The sequence below is a fragment of the Diachasmimorpha longicaudata genome, chromosome 13 (genome assembly GCF_034640455.1).
Source record: "Diachasmimorpha longicaudata isolate KC_UGA_2023 chromosome 13, iyDiaLong2, whole genome shotgun sequence".
Taxonomy (NCBI): domain Eukaryota; kingdom Metazoa; phylum Arthropoda; class Insecta; order Hymenoptera; family Braconidae; genus Diachasmimorpha; species Diachasmimorpha longicaudata.
Window position 1 is genome coordinate 6656646 of NC_087237.1, and position 21855 is coordinate 6678500.

The 21855-nt window shown below is 40.3% G+C and overlaps 1 protein-coding gene across 4 annotated transcripts in view; it reads left to right on the plus strand.

The window, feature by feature from the left end:
- The window catches only part of LOC135168820 (leucine-rich repeat-containing protein 24-like), a 46490-nt gene extending 36788 nt beyond the window's left edge, over window positions 1–9702 (plus strand). For 3 of the 4 annotated variants that reach the window (XM_064133379.1, XM_064133377.1, XM_064133381.1), the window contains 2 exons: window positions 2201–3573; window positions 4224–9702. In XM_064133379.1, coding sequence (XP_063989449.1) covers window positions 2609–3573; window positions 4224–5424 — 2166 coding nt within the window. In that variant the 5' untranslated portion in view covers window positions 2201–2608 and the 3' untranslated portion in view covers window positions 5425–9702. Of the gene's footprint in view, window positions 1–1093; window positions 1589–2200; window positions 3574–4223 lie in introns of those variants that run through there. The other variant, XM_064133380.1, reaches the window with a different exon arrangement.
- Window positions 9703–21855: the final 12153 nt, after the last annotated feature.

Sequence of the window (21855 nt, forward strand, 5' to 3'; positions counted from 1 at the left end):
GTTATTTTGGGGTATCATTTTTGTTTTAACGCTGAATAATTTTTTTTTTGCCATTTTGTTGATATTAATTGTATAGTTTTTGGTGGTTTTTTAGTCATTTATGAAGGACAAGGACAAGGAACTTTCACAGACTTCGATATTTATCATGTAATATTCATTTCCTAAGATATTAATTTGATTTTCATTTGTTTGCTATATCTTGTACAGATTTTTAGTAATGAATGATGTATAGAAATTCAAATTTTTCAATCATTTCAGTAATTTTGCGACAATTGGAATTTTTTTAATCCCTCAAGCCCTCAAGTGGGCGGAAAAAAACCAAGTACAAGTGCTTGACGGCATTAAAAAAACTCACCATGGCTTTCGAACGTCTCTGATAGCCCCTGGAAATCATGAATAATGACAGAACCCAACCAAACCCTCCCATCAAAAATTAATCTCCTATTCGTTCAGTGGACCCGCCCTCGAATCCCTGAAAAATGCATGTTGATCCGATTAATCTCGCTCAATTAATTACCCAAATCCGTCGAGTTTCCTCCGACATGTCGTTTAAGTCGTGTAATAAACCGCAAACATGTCCCCTGTAAAAATCATTTGTCAAATTTGACAGTTTGACTGATATCGAGGTTAGTCTTACGTAATAATTTATCACCCCGCACACAGCATTAAGCTGACACTGCGGCATTTCGTCGCGACAATGGCTGTCTCAGCCCTGTATAAGATATATCCCGAGGTATTTCGTGAACGAAAGACACGACACGACGCGCTCTGGAGGTATATCGGCTTCGTGATCTCCTCAGACTAACCCTCAACGCATTTGTACTCCAGTGAGGGCTGAATGTGCGGCTCTCACAATCAGCGAATGTGTTCAGTTTGTCTTTCTCTCGCTCTCGCTCTCGCTCTCGAGACATTATGAGAAAATGCTGGGCTTTTCAGAGCACTTCCCCCTGCCCCAGGTCCTCTATCTCTCGGGGCTCCTCTAAAATTCATCGACCTTCGGGTTCGTTTCACTCGCTGGAGACGCGAGATACGCGACCATGTGAATAGAGGTGAAGCTGAGACTGGAAAAAGGGGGCATTGAAAAGCCTCTGGACGGTATCAAAGAATTCTCTAAACAATAAACTCTTCACGGAGGTTTTTCACCTGGGATCGTTGACCCTGTCCAACTTCAGCGAGAGGCTCGTTGTACCCATGGGCAGGGACGGGTTGGGGAAGTGTCGGAAAAAAGTTACACGGTGATGGCCAATCGGATGGATGTGATTTTCATTTTTTTTTATGCTTAGAATCTTTGTGAAAAATATTACATTATTTTCCCACCGCAAGCCTAGCATTTTCACCTCTCGCAGAAATTTCCCCCTTCCTGAGCCTCAGCTTTTGTGAAAACGGCGCGAGGAGGAAATCTTCCTGAACACGCGGCGAGATCATTTGGAATGATTAATGTCGTGCCACGTTGGGTAGGTACTTGGTAGAGAGGAAGTAGCAGGAGGGAGTTGGAGAAGAGAGGACAGGCGCCAGGAAAATATGCATCACCCTTGACCCGGGCATTCCTCCCCCATGCGGGTCTTTAAACTCATATATTTTTCACATGGTAAATTATCCGTCTAGCTGTTCAAATATTTCAACCGTTCCTTATTATCATCATGCCTTCATAAGTAATGATGAGAGTTTGCGAGTTGATGACATTTTTCACTCGTCTCTTAAAAATTTTTTGATTAAAAAAAAATCACTTCTACAATTATTTGAATGAACCCTGCTGATGAATTATTTAATATTAATATATTAATATATTAATCTCAATGTCATTGCCCATTCTCTGATTGAATGAATATCAACTTATTTGACTAGATAATTTAAAAAACCGCATATTCTCAGGTTAATAAACGCAAAAACCGTTGAAAATGATTTATCGCGCATATCAGATTCAAACTTAATCATGGCAAGTCTTACCTCTTTTAATATGAATTCATCTTCATCGCCATATTCTCCAGAAACTTTCGAAAACACCAAATAAACCAGCCTTGACCCGCATCCAAAGCTCTCCCATCGTCGCAAGATTCACCGCAAAAAGCACATCCTTAAACTTCACTTATAAATTTCCCGAAAAGTTACGAGCGCTCTCATAAACGATATAACGCCCGAGTCCCGGCGCGCCGCATCTGTAAATAAAAAAAAAATCAATTTATTCATTTTTTGCTTTCAGCTAGCCGGATGGTGATACACCGATGAAGGTTGGCATCGTCAATGGCCTGGGGAATCAATTTACAAAGAGTGAGGATGGGTATGCCCTGGAGGAAGAGTAAAATGAACTCGATTGGAATAATGCAAGACTGGCAGAAGCGCCAGCTATAGTTGACGGATCCATCAGTTTCAAGAATAAGAGGAGCCAGACAAGGACAGCCATTGGTGAATAGAAAAAAAAAAAAAAAAAAAAACTACGTAAAAGAGGTGCAATATAGAAGGACGAGGAAAAAATAAACGAGTGGCTAGATTGAAATATCCAGTGAGACGTTAAGCGCTGAAAAAGGAATATAATCGGTGAGGGGATAGAGAGGGGAAGAATGAAAATGCCTGAGCACTATTAACCATTGTCTTTCATTTTCTCATCCCCATGAGATACACAATGAGACTAAAATGTTGGTGGTTGATAATCGTGCTCCTCGTAGCAACTATGACGACTCAAACAATTGCATGTCCCCCTATGTGTTCATGCAAATGGAAAGGTGGAAAGCAGGCAGTTGAATGTGCAAATCGTAATTTAACTCGTCTACCCCAGGGAGCACCGGAGGAAACACAGGTGTTGGATCTGTCAAGTAATCATCTTGTAAAACTCCAAGCGGAGAGTTTTCGTAATCTTGGACTCGTGAATCTCCAAAAATTATACTTGTCAAAATCAAACATAAGCCAAATATCACCGCAAGCGTTTGTGGGTCTCGTTGGTCTTGTTGATCTGGATTTGAGTCTAAACAGCATCATCGACGTACCATCGGAGACATTTTCATCGTGCCCAAGCCTCATGAGGTTGATCCTGAGTGGCAATCCAATTCGGAGATTATCACGCGATGCCTTCAAACCACTGACACAACTGACAACATTGGAGTTGAGTAAATGCCAGCTGACGAGCATTGAGGAGGGTGCCTTCAGTGGTCTTCAGTCGTTGGAGTGGTTGAGACTCAACGACAACAGGCTCACCTACGTACCCGACATGACACTCCCTCTGAGCGGCAATCTCCACGGTCTATTCCTTCACAATAATCCCTGGTTATGCAACTGTCGTTTACGGCCTATGCAGGATTGGCTGAAGCAGTCAGCCCCAGCAGCGCCCCAGGAGTCCGATCCGGTTTGCGATGCACCGCCGAGACTTCATCAGCGACCAATTAAAACAGTCAAACTCGATGATCTTGCTTGTCTACCAGTGATCCAGACTGACCAAGTTGTTGAAGTTGATGAAGGGGCAAATGTCACTCTCCATTGCAATGTCTACGCCATACCGGCAGCCACAATCTCGTGGTGGATCAATGGACAAAAGTGCGAGACACAGAAGGACAACGACTCCTCCATCTCGGCCTATGTCAGGTAAGAATTATGATCCGTGATTCACGTTATCATTCCTACGACGTGTGATTTGATTTCTCATATTCTTCACCACACACGCTGACCATCACTCTTGTCCTTTTTACCTTGCCACCCCTCCTCACACAAATGGCCCTAGACAATGGCTTCAATTATACGGAGAAAATAGAACTGTCCGTCTGACGTACCTGGAAGAACAATAGGTGAGCCCGTTCAAGTGGCAACACGGGTGAGAAAGAAAATTCGATTTAGATTCACAGCGAGTTCCTTGACCCATGATGAAATACACGGGTTTAGGATGTGAAAGCTGTCGTCTTGCCTTACCACCATCATCATGACCGATCATTATGGTGCATTTTATCCACCCCGACGAGCATTGTGAAGCGATAGAGTTAAGGGGTGGGATTAGGTGGCCAGGTCACCCTAGTCACTTTTCTCACCGTCAGTAATCCCTCAGGAACAAAAGCCCAGAGAGAAAAATTAAGCGCCATTCTTTCCCTGTTCCGGGCATTTCTTCACCAACGCTTTTCCCCTCCCGATGAGATTGATTTATCAATTTTATTTTCCCCAACTTCCTCGGGAGGGCGATGTCAAGCATGAAGAAAAAAAAAAAAATCAAGGATTCATCGATTTTTCCTTTCTTTTCTTTTCAGGTACATCTGTAAACAACAGGGTCACATAAACTTGACAAATATTCTCCACATATACGGCGCCGACAAGAATGATGAGGGTACATTCACTTGCATCGCTGAGAACACAGCAGGATCAGTCGAGGCAAATTTGTCACTCCACGTGAGATTCCTGGAGCGCAGTACAGTTGAGCCGCCGTTCGAAAATTCCAACACAAGTTATGTGGCTGCTGTTGCAGCAGGTGCCCTAGTAGGTACCCTCTTAGCATTTGGTTGTGTGATTGGTGGTATAATATTATGTGCAAAAAGACGGAGGGACCAAAAACGTATTGCCAAGACTCTGTCATCCCAGAGTAAAGTGACATCGCCAATTGTCAAGGACACGGAAACACTGCCTCACAAAACTGTAACCGACACACTGACCTTTGATAATCAGCAGCAGGTGATGTACACAGAGCGTGAACTAGCGCGGACAGCATCATTGGACAGACGAGAAACGGTCGAGGCATACAGAAACCCTGTGCCGAAGTACCTGACCGAGCCGGATCTGATAAACGAAGTCTATCCCACGACCAATCCAACAAATCCCAGCGACAATTACACCCTTTACCAGCATCAAATAACTCAGCCACGTCATGTACTGGACTACGCGGACACACGCTACTCACTGCAGCCAACAATGGATCCTCGTCCTAGTCTCTCCCAAATACCGTACCTCGATCAGGACGGCTATCCATTGAATTTCGGCCTGCCGAAGATCTCGCTGAATGCGGTCAGCTGTACACTACCCCGGCTACGGCACAGAATGCCAGAGGGTTCAGCAGCAGCGCCAACAGCTCGCTACACACGTGAAGCTGAATTTTTAGCGCGATCAACACCCCACGAGACAGCTGTACTGTCTCGAGCCGATACCCGTTACACAGCTGACGGTTATCCGTATCCAATGGCTTATCAGCCAATCACGTCACCAGTTAGACAACCCCTACAGATACCACCGTATGTATCACCGGAGATTGTTCTGCCGGAAGTCAGCGATGTGCCATTCATACCATCACCCCCAGCGGCATACAAGGGTGAACCAACGCCCCTATCACCAAGATCATTGATGAGTAAAACAGCCCATGAAGCGGCAGCTGCTGTTGCCGCTAGGGCTGATGATGCACGACCACCGGATCATCCTGAAAGCCCTGACGAGGGTTACGTTGGCGATGCTATGGATGTCTGAGGGACAGCCAGACTCGAGCGTCGGCACAATGATGAATCCAAATCCAGCGACGTTTGAGGGCCCCAAGTCAGCTGCTAGTATCGCCAAATTAAGGGAGTTATGTACATACTCATGATGTTGGAGGCGCTTGGCCGAGGCAATCATCCGCGTTACTGGAGGTGTCAGACCAACTGACCACCGGCATCAACCTCGGAAGAGGGCGATGGGGGGAACTACCCCACAAATAGTCAATTCCAGTAACGCTTACCTGGACAGGTCACATTATGTGGAGTAGCCGGAATTCATGGGAAATGAGGAAGGACAGATGGCAGGTTACTACTGTCGACGGGCATCGCCCTTCTCTCTCTTTGTCCTCCCTCCCCCCCCCCCCCCTCCCCTCTCGCTCTCTGATCCCCTTTATCTCACGTCGGTGCGCCAGTAAATCAGTGAAACGTAGGGCTCATCGATCGCTGGCTTCGGCATGGGTAAAGGCACCTCGGGGGAATCCCGCGTGGTTCAATGCACCTATTCCTTATCCCCTTCTTGGTTCTGGTCCGGTTTTTGGGATTCTCCGGACTCGATTGGATTCGCGGGGACGATGACACCCGAGGCTGAGTCTCTCGTGTGCTCAATTGGAAAGAGATTATTCGGGGTGAATGTTAGGGATGGGTGATTCTGACGACATATTGATGTTTGTGTTCGTTACGCAGGAAAAAATCTCCATTTGATTGTAAAAAAAATATTTTTCCAAAATCGAACCAAGCGTTCTGGATTTTAATATAGGGTTGTTATGAAATTGGAAAATATAGTAAATATTTTCCACGTTTCGAGATTAATGGCAATAATTTTCATAGATTTCAATTAAAAAACGTCGTCCACTGGATTAATTGATAGACATCACCCATTCCTAGTGATCACTCATTGTTTTAGAAAAAGTGTGATAAGTGAGTGATACTGAACAATGAACATTTTTATAATGAAAAAAAAAATGGTGAAAATGTGCTCAATAACACTTATAACGACATGACGAATACATTTTGATATTAGTAGGGAGTGGATGTTCATGAGTGTCTTTCGATAAGTGAATTATTGAGAGTTTTAAGGAGTTCGATATTGATCCCTCATGTCGTGAAGATAGTTATGCGGTAGACAATGGGGGTATTGAGAATTGAGATCGTGATCTGGGCTCTTGGGTAGTTGTGAGGGGTTAAAGTTTTATCCGGAGGTCGGTGCAATTATTCACGAGCGAGATTGATTTAATTTGCATATTATCCGTAGACAAGGAGATTGGAACTTATCGGAGGGTGATAATGATATTGCGTGATTATACTCTACGTGATGATGATTATTTGGTTGTGGATGTTTATCGGAAAATTTGATTTATTTATTTTCATTGTTAATGTAGGTGATGCGTGGTTAATGCTGCTAAGGTGAAAGCTCAAAAGTTTAATGTGGTTGTTTCTTGAGAGTGAGGGGATGATTGATGAAACATCTAGAGATATTTAGTGGCACGATAATAATGTTGGTAGATTTTATATAGACGATAAGTTTCACCGTGTTCTACAGGGTATAATGGCGATTTTGTGACAGTTCGTGTTGCTGAATATTTTTTTAAGAATTTTTTTTTGTAGTTTAGTATTTGTACGTGGATGTGTCTTTAATGGGGCTCTAGAAACTTCCGCATGATTTTGGAATTTTTGAAAAGTTCAAAGAATTAACTGAACATAGGGCAAAAATTATAGACAGATCAACGTACATTTACAACTGCATCAAAGATCTAGCTGCCAGCTATTTTGATTCTCTCGAAATCAATCTCCAACAGAGATAACCCCGCGATCTATCGATTAATTTCTCGTCTCAAGCACAACTCATCTCGGATATGATAGACCCCTGCGTCACAATGACATCTAAGAGTCTAAACTTTTTGGATGTCGGATGGTGGATGTTGGAGTTGATACGATAAATTCCTTATAAAAGTTTTCAGACCTCGGGTTTGAGTAAGAGCACTTATTCCGGATGCTAGTTGCAACGGACTTTTCCCCCGGGATTTTGAATTTACCACTACCAATCGTTTCAACTCCTGGATCCTGTACTCTTCCACTTTCTTATCATTTGAAATGTAGAATTCATGCCAAATGTTCTTCCCGCTGTATTTCCTGCCTTTCATCTTCCATTCGCTCGGCGCTCAGTTTTCATTCCTACATCTCTCGGAATTCAGAAAAATTTGGTCAGAAAAGTTTTTAGATTTAACTCTTATCTCAGAGGGCAACTCGCACTACATCGAGGTGAGTTCACAGTGAAACTATGCGACTTCACACACGTTTTTGCATATTATACGTTATCTCTTTGCCAACAAACAAATTCAATTTCACTGGGTTTTCGGCATATGTTTCTCCTGTCGAGAATTGTATTTACAGTGGAATATTTTGAAATGGGCGACCTATTTTTGATGAATTTGTCGTTTGATAGCAAAGTTTTCTCTGGAAACCGCCATTTTATTTTTATTCCTATCCTGCACATACTGTCCCGTGGATTTAATTGGAAAAAATCCATTTTTATTGAACATTATTTGTCGGTTCTTCGTAAATAAATAAAAATCCTATTCCAATTCTGTTTGACGTCTACTTCCACTTGTCGGAAAGTAATTCTTTCAAATAGACAGAGAGACAAATTAAATGAGCTGAAGCATGTGGGGCTATAAGAGAATATTTAATGAAGTAGAACCATATTTCCAAAAGAGAAGTTAATAAATTACCCGAACAAATGATTTTCTCAATGAAAAAACGGTGAAATGGCATTTTAAAGAATAATTGTGATTCCTGACAATTCCTTTCAGGTATTTAAACAGAAAAATCGTGAAAGAAGATTTTTCATTCTCTCATTTGTTAAAAAAAGTTCGCAGCGGAAATAATTTTTTTCTCTGGATATTCGATGGACGAAGTTTCTAGACGTGGAAAAATTCCGGCAGTTGGGCTTTCATAAAACCTCGAAGGAAACCACTACATTGTTTTTTTTTCATTTTCATCTATCAGAATGAGAAAAATCGAAATAACGCACCGCCTCGATGAGCACGAGTGACTCCAATCCAGACCTTAATGCATTGAAATGATACCTCAGTAAAAAAAATAGCAACCCTCCAGGAGCGCTGAATCCTTGGGTTAAATGTTAACGAGTTCCGCAAACTCCGAATTTTTTCCGATCCACCAGAGGCAGCGATAAAAATACTGAGTGAGCAGGAGAATGTGTACATAGTTAACTCCCAGTGGTCATCGTGGTTTCCAACCCTCCGCCCTTTCGAAAAAGTGGCAAAAAATTCGGAGAAATTGTGCGGTGTTCGATGGCAAAACCTTCGTTTACTCCACTCCCCCCCCCCCCCCTCCACACCCTCTGGCTTTAGTTGCTGCAACATATTTTTAAAAGTTTTATTTTGTTTTGCGCGCAACAGGGACAGCAAAAATGACGCACAATCCACTGAAGGTATTTTTACTCGAATTTTTGTGGCTGTTAACTGAGGGAATAAATTCATATGTGTTATGGACATTTTATATTTCATTTCTCTTTTCTGTTTCAGTCTAAATTTACATTGATTTTTTTCACTATGTCCATGAATTTCATTTTTAAAAATCGATGTTTCATTCACATCTTCCATTTAAAATCCCTGTAACCGCCAAAAAGCTCCGAATAAAATAAAAATGTCTCTAAACGCTTCGGTTTTTAATGTTCGAAAAAGTTTAGAAATTTTTTATTCAATCTTTCATTGAATTTATTTACAATTTTCAGTAACGCTCCTTTTTTTATTGATATTCCATTTGCATGGTCCCCTTAAAATCCCTAAAAACCTCAAAAAATGTCTGAACCAACTAAAAATTTCTCTCAACTTTCTAATTTTAAATCCTCGAAGATTTCCATTCAATCTATCCTCACATTATTGAAAAAAAAATCATAAACTTCCCCATTCCATCTATTTAATTCGCATTATTCCTCTAATCTCACCCCCAATCGATATCTCGATCTAAGGGACTAATTCTAAGACTACCCACAAAAAAACGAAACACGTCAAGAATAAAAAAATCAAACAGAGAACATTAAACCAACCGAGATAACTCTCGACTTAATCAACCCACTGAGAAACCTAAACCTAAAAAAAATGTAATAATATCAGGAATAGTCACAAAGATTATCTGATAACCTAATCGTAAGCATAAGTATATTCTTTTTTAAGGAAAAAAAAACAAGTGTAGATATACGAAGATAACTATATTATACTGGATTGTATGCAATTAAATAAAGCAATTGAAATGAATGAAACTGTTAGAGGATAACCAAAAAGTGAAAATAAATTCAAGTGTTTCCTTCAATTTCCCTCAGTCCTCTTCTTTTCCCCCTGGTACATCACTCCGGAGAATGGAATGAAATGAAGTGTGCCGTAGCTGATGCTATTCTATCCTGAAAATAGCTACGAGTATCCCCCACACCTCGATCGTCTTCTACAATGGCAACTTCCACTTTGGAATTGTACATGAAAGGGATCGGCCGGCTGTTCTCTCTCCCCCCTCGCCATTGGGTTTTGCCTCGGATTGTCGATTGGATACGTAATCCAATGGATTTCTTCCACCTTATGGCCGACCAAGTTCAACGAGTCTCAACGATGAGAGAAAAGAATTTTATAGTCCACCCACTCTGGTACTTTATATTCTCATCTTAATTGCTCTATCTTTATCTCAATCTTGAATTCTAATGAAATTGAATTAAATTATTCGTTTCTCGGAACTCAGAGGATTTTTTTTTCCTTCAAGGGAGAATGGAATAATTATTTTTTCTCGAGATGTACTTTGCGCTTGATGAAATCATCTTTGGAAATTGGAACGTGAAGCCCATGTTTTTTTATTCATTTATTTAGAGTATTTGTGTGAAAGTAATTAAATGTTTTTAATTGACTTTAGGAGGTGATTTTAAGATTATTCAAGATATAATTTATTTATTGTCAACGAATAGTTATTTGGATGGAAGGAAAAAGCTATACTTTTATTGAATGTTAATAGAACCTTCAATATTTGAAAAAAAATTATTTAGCAATATCTATGATAAATTATTTATTTGATGCGAATGAATAATTTTTCAAAAGTTAGGAAAAAGGACAAAATTGGTATTATTTGCGTAGGAATATTTTTTTTCCTCTTTGAAATCATTGAAACTCATTTCATTGTGAAGTCATAGTGTCGCACAAGCCTCGTTCCATGTTTTTTTCACCCCCTTAGTCTCATTGAAGCGTGCAGGAGACATCAGGGGGAGTCGAGGAGGTGGAGAAAACGAAACGAAAGCTGCATTGTAATCCCCTGTCGACTAACAGGTCGTGACATTCGAGGAGAAAGTTCCGGAAATTGGTTTGGGAGTGGGGAGAGGAGATGGCGGGTGAATGCGAAGGGTGATTTTGAGGAGAGTTGGCGCACGAACCGCGGAAACGAACTGATATTCTTCGGGAGGGTTGGACAACCGCCGATTCCATCGTTTCCTCTGAATTTTGCGCACTGAGAGGACAAAATTGGGGAATTTAATTTTCTTATTTCCCTGAAAAATCGGAGAAATTGGAAAAAAGGCAGCCATTCACCGCAGGGAAATCAGGTTAAAAAGTAAAATTCTATCGTCGGAGGATTACTCAGCATTTTTCACAGATAAAAACAGAGAAACAGAGAATCAAAATGAAAAAAAAACCGCGCAAAGGGATCTTTGATGAAAGCTGATGGGTCATGTTGCCCCAGTAATTTCGGATTTCCGATAGAAATTTTTATTTCCATAAATGCAATTTCTAAACATGTCATTTATTGTCAGAGAAATTTTTCCATCGGTTTTTTATCGAAAAACTCCGATTAAAATTTTTTTGATCGACAATACGGGCATTTGAAGTGGAAAAATCATGCGGAAAATAGAAACTCCATCGTTGGTGGTTCACGAGGATTTTTTGCAGATAAAACTGGGGGAAGGGAGAGCGGTAAAAGTAGAGCAAAAGGGTCTTTGATGAATGCCGAGCCAGGGGAAATAATGTGAAATCCGCTACTAAAATCTGCAATTACGAACAGATAGAGACAGAGAGATTTCTTTTTCGTCATTCTGTTTGAGGATATTACAATGGACTTTATAAAATTAGGGTGTGGTGGATAATGAAGAGTTTGCGTATTCCCGTCACGGTTTTAGACTCGTTCTCAAAGTACAACGGGAGGGTTGAAGGCATGTACAATCAAATTTAACAAGGGAAAATGACATTCACTTCTTGCGCGTTTAATTGGAGCATAAAAATGTTGGAAAATTCATTTAATTGACTTGAGAATTTTTAATTCTTCCCTGTTCCTACGCTATCGCGAGCAATTGTTTTCAACAGCAACAAATTTTTCAGACTCCGCAAGAAAATGTTTGATTATATGAAAAATATATTGTATAATTTTTTTCAATTTGTTAATATTTTGAATGAACAGTTATAGTACCTCTTAAAATCTTCAATTATCCGCCGACCAGACGACCCCGGAAATTTTCGCGATACACGTTTAATTAACGGCCACCATGTTTACGCGTTAATACGGGTGCAACCGCATAAGAAAATGAAATTATCCTCGTACTGAAATTATAGTTGTGGTCTTATGAGTTCCAAAATTGTGGTTCACGAAGTTAAATAATTTCATCATTCCCGAGTGCATTCATGCGCGTGAATATCCGAGTAGGTAACATCAGTTTCGGCATCTACTCAAAGTTTCTTAATCGGCTGACTGGTAGCTGACTGTATCTACTTACCTCGGCACCATCAGTTTTGACCCCGAGCCAATCACCCGATCCATCAACATTTCAGGTTGAATATCTTGGCTGCGGTGACACCAGTTACCAACGGATAATGTTGGTTCATCCATCCAGAACTGCACCTTGAGTAATATTGTAATAATAATATTATAATAATAATATACTTAAATAATATCTTTCAATTTTTTCCAAATCAACGTGTATAGACATATCTATACTATTTCAATATGACACTGGATTAAATTCACCGGAATTGTTCCCGAGAGAATCCTCCGAGAAACCCTTTATTTATACACCGTCAGAGTCCATCAAACTTCGCTGCGTTGGCGTCTGAGAAGGGTCTCAGTTTGTTTAACTTTTCGATTAACTCCTCTGAGGTGCGAATTACTCGAGGCGTCGGTATTTAACGCAGTTCCCTCTGTTATTTTTCGTTCACCATATTTTATGAATAATGCAGAGATTTCGTAAAAAAAAGAGAAAAACGTCAAGTTGGAATTTTACCAAAAACTTTCGCCAAAAATATCGCCATCTATAGTTCCGAGAAACATTGACAACTGAAATTGGCCTGACTCTATTCCCCTTTCATTACTAATTCATTTCCTACGCATCACTAATTTACTGATTCGTCAATTTTCTTATCTGCACCATTGGAACTCTTTAGTTTGAACGAGGGAGAAAAAAAATTGAAGAAATAGATCAATACCCATCACCCCAGGAATCAACAACTCGAGACATCGGCAATGCTCTCCGCCCATTTCCACCTAAAAGACCCTCGACTCTCCTAAATTCGTAATTACAACTCCTCCGACGTTTTCCCTCAATTCCTTCCTCTCCCGCCCTACCACCTCCAACCCCCGCGCCCCCAACATCTGTCGGTAAACTCCATTGCACTGAGTACACCGAGCAACTCGAAACAAAAAAAAAATTAACAATTGTGTTATGGGCGTATCCATTTAGATTGAGCAAACAGGGAGCCACTGGTAACCGCATAGAGCCTGCGTGAACACGTTCATCGGATAGCTGTAACCGAGTTATACGTTGCCCCGCAACTATATGGAATCTCTCGCACGTTCAGTTGTTTAATAGTTCCAGGCATTTAACGGTCTGCCCTTTGTTGAATTATCGGCATCGATTGTACCCTATCGCAACCCCAGAACAAAGCAATCTCTCTGAGGTGATAAAACAGGGGGGGGGGCAAAACAGGCGGTTCTGATGTCGTGTGAGTGAAATGGATTTTACCCCCCCCCCCATTTAATATTTTATTTTTTGCTGACTTTAAAATGAAATTCGATTTTCCAAACGCTCTGTAATTCCCCTAACTGTGTAATATGGAATATTTAAGTGGAAAGAGTGCAATAAAAACAATAATTAGAGAGGGTGGAGTGGAGGGGGAAAAAAATGAGTAAAAATACATATTGGGGAAATTGGTTTTGAGGCCGGTGCTACCAGATATTGCATTTGCTTTTCTCTTCCTTCCATATTGTTTCCGTCGCCTCGAGTCTCATTGCCATTTTTTTTCTAATTTATTTTTTATCGAATGTGAGGCTGGGCGAGAGGGAAATGGATTGGTTTAATTAAATGGCTTCCTTTTGAAAATTGGTTTTATGCTTGGTGGAGTGGTAAGGAGATTAATATGGGGTTTTCGTGGGGGTTTTGAGGGGTTATGTTGTAAATTTTAATTTTCCGATACCTCCGGGAGGAACATTAGATTCGGAAATATTATTGTTTCGGATAATGAAAGGATTGTCCGTGACTGCTTCGTTAGTTATGACCTTCCTCATGTCCCTTACGAACTTAACGTGACCACCCGATGATTCTCCATAAGATCTTCAGCTAATACTCATAGAATGGATAAAAACCAATGGTTTAATTAGATGAAACTCACTTTTCTACTTGACATTCGGGAGAAATATACTTTGAGAAGTAAAGAATGCTCGTGAATGCCTCATTAGCTAACAGCTCCGAAAATGAAAACACCCGTTCAGAATAAATAAACATCAACAATTCACATACATTCAACGATTCAGCGCCCCATTGTCAGCTCCATGAGCTCTCATTTCTTTCACAGTGCCTCGACAAACATTCAAAAGAGGACGAGCGGTTGAAAATGGGAGAGGGCGCTTCTGATGAAAAGGAATAAAGGTAAAAATTATACAAAAAAAAAAAAAGTGAGGAGAAGGCACGAAATATAGACGCTGAGACAAAAAAAAGGAAAAAGGGGACACTCGTCGGTGCAGTGAGACCGGAAAAACCTTTTAAGTTCTTATAATTTCACGTCGTTTGTGCGCTGAGTTCAAGAGCATTTAGAGTAAAATACGCTCGTGACCTCTTTACCCTTCTCGACTCAAGTCGGTTCAATACTTATATCTTTGTAACTGGAAACCGCCAGTTACTTAGGCGACCAGTTTATTTTTTCTTATTTCATACTTTTCTGAAGTTGGATTCACTTATTACTGTTATCGGTTTAATTTCACGAAATTTCAAACCGATATAGCTCTTACAGAACCTCCTTGTGATTTGTTTTGAGTCATAGGAATCGTGGAGAGGTGTTATCAAAGCCACGAGGGTCATGTGGGGGAATGTTTACGGGGAATAATTATCCAGAAACGACGGAAATTTAATGGATTCTGACTACTAATCATCGTACCAGTCTCAATTCGGTGAAATTGTACACTCGCAGCAAGAATACTCCACCAAATTTGCCCGCTTTTATTCATAAGAGTTGGAATTGCGCAGGGAAATGAACACTGCCATGATGCTACTCTCGGGTGTCTGTACAATAAATAACTCAGGAACAGTCCGGTAAATCGAGTTATTGCGATGGGACGAGTGGGACGTCATTAATATTCATTAATATTTGTATTTTCGAGGTTCTTGGGGCTATTGTTTAAGCTCACCCGTCAAGCTGAAAGCTCCCATTCACTCCATATTTTTACTGATGCCGTTATTGTACCGGAGAAATGCCTATTGAACGTTAATACGTACCAACTGAGGCAAATCATTTTCTCGCAATGCTGGAATTCTTCAAACTGAGAGATACAAAATAGTGAAAAAAAAAATTGCACCTGTTGTGTAAACTGCGGGCTCTCTTTGACGACGTTTATGAAGCCCTTGACTCACAATATTCTTCTCTAGCACTCTTTTGTACTCGTGTTCATCTATTTTCATTGTGTTAGGGAATTGTAACTCGAGGCACTCAGTATTTCACGCAGCAAAAAACCCGAGCGTCAAGGTTTAAATTTTCATTAAAATTTCGTCAGGTTTTAGGGAAAAATCCCAGAAAAAAATAGGGCATTAAGAAATCAAAATTGTTAAATTATTCAATGCTCCAATGAAATACTAGAAAAATTATTTGATTGTTTTTTCTGGCAACTGATTTCTCTAGGTATTTAATTAAAAAAAAAATAGATTGGACAATGTATTTTTCCCTCTTCTAACCCTGAGAAAACGAAAATCACTGCTGCATAAATTTCAAGATCCCCATTTAGAAAAACCCGTTGCGACGCTGGGAGCGCTATAAACGCTTCTCAGACAGCTGTAAGAGAGAAAAAAGGCCCTAAGAAGTAAAACCAGAGGAGAAAATAAAATGGATGAAACTCGGTGGTGAGAAAAAAAAAGTCGTCAGCAGTCAGAGGCTGTAGCTAATTTCTTTATCACATCCAATACGTTTCTTCGGGCCCATCCCTTAATTTTTTCCCTTCCTTATTTATGCTGCTTCATTTCAACTTACTGGTAAAACAATTTTCCGTCGGGATATTCTAACAGCTATCGGAGATGACGAGTGCAAAGTAAGATGTATGAATACCGAGTGATGCCGACAAGTGGAGGAAAATAAAGGATCAGGTGATAGATATCAAAGTCATAATTCATAAATCGTGGATGCATCAAAATGTGACATTAGTGACAGATTTAAATCCATTAATCATGAGTTAGGGATCTTGACACTCCGGGAGGCATCCCCATACCCCGTTCACTCTGGCAGTGATATATTGCTGAGTGTGTGTCCCCTCAACGAGCACCAACTAGACGTATATTCACCGCAATTATAATTGCCATGACCACCGAGATATCTTTGTTATGTTGTTGCTTTTTTCGGTGAGTAAAGGATGAGAAATTGAAATTTTTATTCTCGTCCTGGGAAAATAGAAAGAAATTGTGACGGATTGTTAATGAATCCAATAAAATGATCAATGATTTTCTCCATATTTATAACCATTTGAACAATAAGCATTTCTCCATTTTAATAATACAAACAATAAATAACAGTTGATTAAATATTGGGAATTAACTTCTCCTCAAATAAAAGAGTTAACGAGACGTTAATTATTAACGAGCCGAGGGCATTCAGAGACGAAAAAAAAATCTTATCAGAAATATATTTTAGTGTATGCACAGGGGATAAACAGAGCGTGTATAATTTACTTTCAGCGGATAAATTAATCACGGTGTCCGAGGAGGGAAGCCATTTACCAACTCAGAAATACTACGGCAATTATAACGACAACGGAGTTGAAAAAAAATTGATCCCATTTATCTCGCAACTGGTCAGTTGAATAGTTAACGAGATGTATTCATTTCTTCTTCTCAACATTTGAGTATTTATCTTTTTTTTATTCATTTATTTTAGACACGATAACAGAGAGAAAAGTCAGAGAGTGAAAATAAGCTCGAAATGGAGGGAAAAGTCTGGATGAGAACGGAGTAGAATAATTAAAAGGCGAGTGTCACGAAGTGAAATGCGCTGATTCGAGCGGCGTATACTCGAACCTCGCTTAACGAGGTGGATTTACTTTCTTAAATAAATAACAAAAATGGTCGAGAATATTTTGATAGTGAACGGGGAGCGGGGTTAATTAGCAAAAAGAATTATCACATCAAAAGAAATTTTCTAATTTGGTAAAGGAGAAGCGAATGAAGGGAGAAAGAGTTGGGAATGAGTACAGCTGTAAAAATACTCTAATGAAACAGGAGAATATTTTCTTGGCAAATGTCAAATGCGATTTTTTTGCCTTCGAAATTTTTGGTATATAATTCTATTGAATTTTCGAAATTTCGGTTGAATTTTCAGTTCTCATCCGGTTCAGGGTATAATTGCTTGATCTTACGGATGGAATTGACATTCAAATGAATTCAAGCTATAAAATTCAATATTATTTGAGCCATTCAGTCTTGGTGATTTCTTTTCTCATACAATTTCCATGAAAACTTCGAGTAATCATCTGGAATAGTTTGATTACGATTCAATACGAGTGAATCGTCGTGAATTTGACCCGTCGTTTTCAAATCAAGAAATGTAGCTTGAGATTTTATCCGTCTGATTCATTCAAATGTCCACTTATGCATTCACTGTTTCAATTAGAGTCGCCGAGATTTGCATTGTTTAGCGGAATATTCGCGTCATTTTCACGAAGAATCAAGCAAATTACGTTGAAACCTTTGCGGCATTACAATGCTCCGCCGTAATGATTTCAATTCGTTCCTCCAATCAGAAGAAACGGAATTTGTGTCGGCAGAAGCGATGACCTTATTATCGACTTGTCTGGGCTTCAGACCGAGAAATTCAGTTTCACGTTCAATTTATCTGTTCCTGTTTATCTTTAAACCCGGTCAAATCGGCTCTCGTTGTGTCAATGAGGATGAAAAAAAAAATTTGAAAAGTATTTGGGGAATTGCTTTTCGATATTTAAGAACTCTTTTAAACCTCCTTCATTAATGGAACTAAAACAACACTCCCATCAATTTTCCACTCTAATAAAAACGGAACCAGGGAAAAATCTCAGACAAATTCCTGTCGATAAAATTGCTGCTTCTCCTACCGATCTCCCATCGGGGCCCGTACTTCTCGCCATTCCCCGCCTCTCTATCATCCATCACTTCCCTATTCCTTCAAATCCGCTGAAAATTCCCGTCAGTCAAGAATTTAATTAAATATTCCGTTAACGAGGTCGAATAAAAAAAAAAAAAGAAATTCTTTGAAAAGTGTTTAAAGCCCTCACATTCGATAACTCATGATGTGTCTCCGGCAGCACGAGGTGTCGGTATTTACCGGTGTGTGCTGGGCACGTCAATGTTGTCCCACTATCCAAGAACCCCTTGACATGAACGGCGATACCATCATCGGCATTGAAGCCAGCATACGTTGCGTCAGGGTTACTCCGAATCGAAGTAGAACGGGAGAAATATCGGCGTGAGAGAGGGTAGTTTGAGGAATCGAGTCGACGTTGTCACGGACGAATCGAATTCACTGGAGCTGCTTGGTTTGCCGTAGAATGGGGTTTAGCTTGCATCCGGTAATTCGTGATGGGATGTAGAGTGATCGATAGTTGGCTGGGAGCTGTTGCATACTCATCCAATGTATGGATTTCGCAGAAGGATGTGTTTGCCCTACCGAATCCAGTGCCAATTACCAGTGGGTGAAATATATGTTCATCTCACTCATTGACCTCTCGTGACCCTTGAGAGGATTTACTCAGTCACTCCAGTGAACTTCATCCGCTGCATTATTTTTCTCACTTCAGTGGCCTAGATACAGCAGGCCACTGGCTAGCCCAACGATAGCTCCACCCAATTTTCGAGACTGCTAGTCCTTTTTTTTGGCTTTCAGTGTACGCAAAGGATGATTGACAGTGCTTGTCAGACGAAAATTCAAGCACATTCTTTCTCTACAACGATTGAGCGAAATATTCAGTAAAAACTCGCCGTGTACCAGCGAACTCTTCTCCCGAAATGGCTTCATCTGTCAAATTACGATTCTAGCTAAGTAAATAATCTTTTTGTTATTTGTCCATTATTTGTCTATTACTCGAGCCGATAATGAAGCCATTATTGTTGAGCCGGACTGGCCACACCATAATTCAACTAAAAAATAATTGACCGCTGCCCCTGGTAATTCACACTCCGCCTGTTCTTCATCGATCCTCCAATCCTCTCATCACACGCACTTTTATCCAAGATTAATTACACTTTCGTCGGCTCTCCTGCCTCAGACACTCTGGTAACGCCCCGTCCACTCGCACCCTTGCCTATTTATTAACCTGTCGTGTCTCATAACACCACACACAGTCCAGAGTGATCATCGAATAGAAGGGCAAAAAAACCCATTTTCGTACGAACGATGACTCTATTACCGATGCTCACTAGGGCGGTAGCAATAAAATTCCGCCCACTGACGACGCGAACCCACCAACCCTCACGCTAATAATTGATGTTCATCCTGCACGGGAGCCATCATAACCATTGAAATACCTCGAGCCAAAAAATTTAGCAACCCTCGAGTGCCGAGAAGGCCCCTCAGTTGTCACGAGTGGTTGCATGCTCGTCAAAAATATACGAATATTCCCCCATTGAGCAGTATCAAGAGCTGTTGAACGCATTCATCACCTGAGCATTTCACCCATAAAGCCCACAACGACCGAAGTGATGGTCAAATTCCACTGTGTTAAGTCCCGCCCATAAATACATCCCCCGGCTGGCTATGCCTCTCAAAGGTCTGTCCACTGACCCGACAATTGATTACACCCGATTTCGAAATAAATACTCGGGGTCCAGATGGAATGACACCTCGTGACTAAGTGGTGAGAACAGCCGAGAAAAAATTCTAACCTTTTCGCACAATTTTAATCGGAATGAGGAATTCCGCAGAATTTTACTGCGATAAAGGAAGCGAGAAATGATTGTAGATCAGACATTAACACGGATTTTAGATCAGTCGAATTTCAGTCTCACCATCACGTTAAATGCTCCACCGAGCCGGAAATGTCCACGAGCCATCGGGATTAGTGAATGTACTGGTATTCTCAGCAACTGTCCGACAACTTCCTACGAATATCCACAGCTATCTGTATTCACTGGCACACCCCTTACGCGTCGTCCAACATTTCCCAGTTCATTTTTATTTTCCTTTTTTCTCATCCAAGAATGAAAAGTCAAAGTGGAATTCAAATTGTTCTGCTAGATAGAGTGGAACAAACGTAAAATTGTGAGTTTCACTTTGTGAGAGATTCACTGAGAAATCAGAATTGGATGGAGAGGAAAAGTCATCGGTACTCTATGTCTTAGGTGACGTTGATAGGTACACCAAGCCAAGCCGCAAACTCTATACTTAACTAGAATGTTGTTCAATCAACAAAGTATATTCACTCGGGATAATGCACATGTATCGGAGCCGCCACTAGGGTCGATAATAAGTGGAAGATGGTAGGATTCCGGGGGAATTAATCCGTCGGGAAATAAGTTTCGAAATGCCTTCGGAGACGAGATTGCCCCGGGTTTTCAGATGATTCCAGAGGTTCATTAATTTTTTAGAGAGCAGACAGCACTTGATTTTCTATTAAAGCGATGTAATTCGATCAGCGGAGAGGGCACGGAGGGAGACAATGGGAAATTCAATCATCGATGAAATGTCTTGAGAAGGCCAAATTGAATCACTTCCTTAGCTAAGTCATCGCTTAAGGGTATCCTCTCTTTCTTTTACGGTTAATGCTCACTTCTTCGATTCTTATCTCCTCTATTCGATGAGAGTTCAAGGTGCAATTTCTTATAGGGATTTTACAATTCTCCACTTCGAAATTGTGCAATTTCCTGTTGTCAGAGACTGTTAAACTGCAAATGTCGCAAATGTGTAGATTACTACCTTACCAATGATAGGTGTGAGTTGTGGAAAGCTGCATTGCCACAACATTGAGACAATGTTTTCTCCCTGAGAGCGAGAATCTCAAGATCTTCAACGCAATTTTTTTTTTTTAGTCACATACACTCATTATGCAGATACTTGGCTTGCAATTTAGCTCACATTTGTACGGCCTCTCTTACCTTCTCTCGAGGATTCATCATCCCGACAAAGAGCATTCTCTTGACAGGGTGCTTTTCTGCCCGGATGCGCATCATTTGTACGTCGTTTTGAGTGACTTGAGCGCATGTAGTACCATTAGTTTTTCATCTCGTTTATCTCAAGTATAGCCGTTCATTCTGTAAAATAAAAGTGAATACTCATTCATTATGCGAATGCTGAAATTCTTAAGATAATGAAAAGTCACTTTATTATTTTGACGCTGAAATCGTCACGTCCTAGTTCCTCTTTCTTCTACTTTTAGGGGTGAGGAGGCGGATTTTGAAGGGATGTGCGAAATCACAGATAAATTAGATTTTCGCCGAGGAGAGATGAAGATTGATGCTCCATAAACGAAATTACGGGAGTTTTCAGGAGTTGTGATGTTCGACTAGGGGAGATATTCCGGAAATGTGAAAAAAATTTTTTTTCCAAAGCATTATGACGATTTAAAGACATCCAAGTACTTTTTCTACTTTTATTGCCGGACATTAAATCTTTCATTTGAGCCTCATTCGATTCGCTAAGTTTCCAGAAATTTTACAACTATTTTATTCTTCAAACATTAACGATCTAAATTTGAATTTCGATACTGAAAGGTTGAAAAAAAATGTTTAAAATGAGTCTCTCGTGCTATTTTCTTCTATCGTAAAAATTCAAATAACAATGAATGAAAAAATTCCAACTCTTCTTGACAAAAACACCGCAAGAATTTATTCAAATCATAATACCAACTACTCCAGTAATTTCCCCGTCCATCAATCCAATTTCATCCACTATATCTGGAAAAGCCAATGAAAAAAAAAATCACCGGAACGTGTGTAAAATCACATCGGCAA